Here is a 1,595-nt window from a genome sequence, read left to right as displayed (position 1 = left end):
ACCCAGTCCTCTGCCCGGCCTCACCACCAGCTTATCCACACAGGGGAAAAGCCACATCAGTGCTCAGTGTGTGGAAAGAGCTTTGCTAAGTCCTCCAAGCTTGCTCAGCACCAGCGCACCCACACAGGGGAGAAGCCATATCGGTGTTCAGAGTGTGGAAAGAGCTTCACTCACTCCTCCAACCTGGCTCAGCACCAGCGTATCCACACAGGGGAGAAACCCCATCGGTGCTTAGTGTGTGGGAAGAGCTTCACTCAGTCCTCCACCCTGGCTCAGCACCAGCGTATCCACACAGGGGAGAAGCCACATCATTGCTTAGAGTGTGGTAAGAGCTTCACTCACTCCTCCACCTTGGCTCAGCACCGGCGTATCCACATGGGGGAGAAGCCACATCAGTGCTCACAGTGTGGAAAGAGCTTCACTTACTCATCCAGATTGGCTCAGCACCAGCGTATCCACTTTGGGGAGAAGTCATATCAGTGCTCAGAGTGTGGGAAGAGCTTTTCTCAGTCCTCACACGTAGCTCGGCACCAGCTTATTCACATGAGGGAGAAGCCATAATAGTGCTCAGAGTGGGAAGAGCTACATCTAATCTTCCCACCTGCCTGGCACCAGCATATCCACACAGAGGAGAAACCACATCTGTGGTCTGAGAGTCGGAAGTGCTTCCTCCACTCCTCCAAACTGGCCTAGACCAGTGCATCCCTATGCAGGAGCATCCATAGTTCTGCCCGCAATACAGGAAGGGTTTGGAGATGTATACTGGCTCATCACCCACCAGCATCTGTATCCAGGGAGGCAGTCTCATGCTGGGGTACTGCAGCAACAGTTCATCCTTCGTCCAGCCTTTGTAGGGCACTGCAAAACCCAAAGGAGACAGAGGCTGGCCTCCCCGCTTTGATGTGGGTGAAGAGTTGAAAGGAAACACCTCAGGAAGAGGCCAGCACGGATACTGGGGGAACCTGTGAGGAGATTGTGGCAGAATACCATCTCTGTCTCTCCCCAAACTCTGCTAGGTGACAATTTGGTTACCATGGTCACTGCAGAGGGCAGAATCCTCTGGTCCCATCTGCTTCAGGTAACCTTGAGTTGTAACTTGAGCTCCATACATTTCTGAGGGTTGGTGGAGAACTGCTCCCTCTGCCTATGTGACTGGCATCACATACCTGGGTGGAGGGGTTAAGCTCCCTATTGTTCCAAGCAATGCCAACATGACTGGGAGGGGACTGGAGCCCCTTCCAGTCTACCTGGCAACCAGTGATGCGTTTCAAATAGCTTGGCTGGCAGCCAACAGTTGCTGGCCTTCATTGGATCAGGTAAATGAGGTCATAAGGTCTGTATTTATGGATAGCTCAATGAGAACGCAGGGAGAAGCTGGACCATCTGAAGCTCACTCTCTCTCCTGAAACTCATAATCAATGAACTCCAGAGAGAATCTTCATCTGCCTCTTTTTATTGATACATATGAGTAAGCTACTTGAGAGCTACCTAGATACGTAGCTTGCTGTAACATAGATGCTCTTTGCTCTATGGGATTTCTTTGATTTTGCTCTACTCTGTATCCTATTCCAAACGTACTCGTAAGCAATAAAGTT

At 51.1% G+C, this 1,595-nt stretch overlaps 1 protein-coding gene across 1 annotated transcript; it reads left to right on the top strand.

The window, feature by feature from the left end:
- Positions 1 to 6: 6 nt before the first annotated feature.
- Positions 7 to 1,255, top strand: LOC102388664 (zinc finger protein 3-like; the record flags this gene model as incomplete). The annotated part of the gene is made up of 1 exon (XM_025195399.1): positions 7 to 1,255. A coding segment is annotated over one exon (555 nt), but the record flags the coding sequence as incomplete, so codon positions are not given.
- Positions 1,256 to 1,595: the final 340 nt, after the last annotated feature.

The sequence above is a fragment of the Alligator sinensis genome, unplaced genomic scaffold (assembly GCF_000455745.1).
Source record: "Alligator sinensis unplaced genomic scaffold, ASM45574v1 scaffold1586_1, whole genome shotgun sequence".
NCBI lineage: Eukaryota > Metazoa > Chordata > Crocodylia > Alligatoridae > Alligator > Alligator sinensis.
The sequence above is the reverse complement of the archived record's forward strand: the minus strand, read 5'-3'. Positions and strand labels throughout refer to the sequence as shown.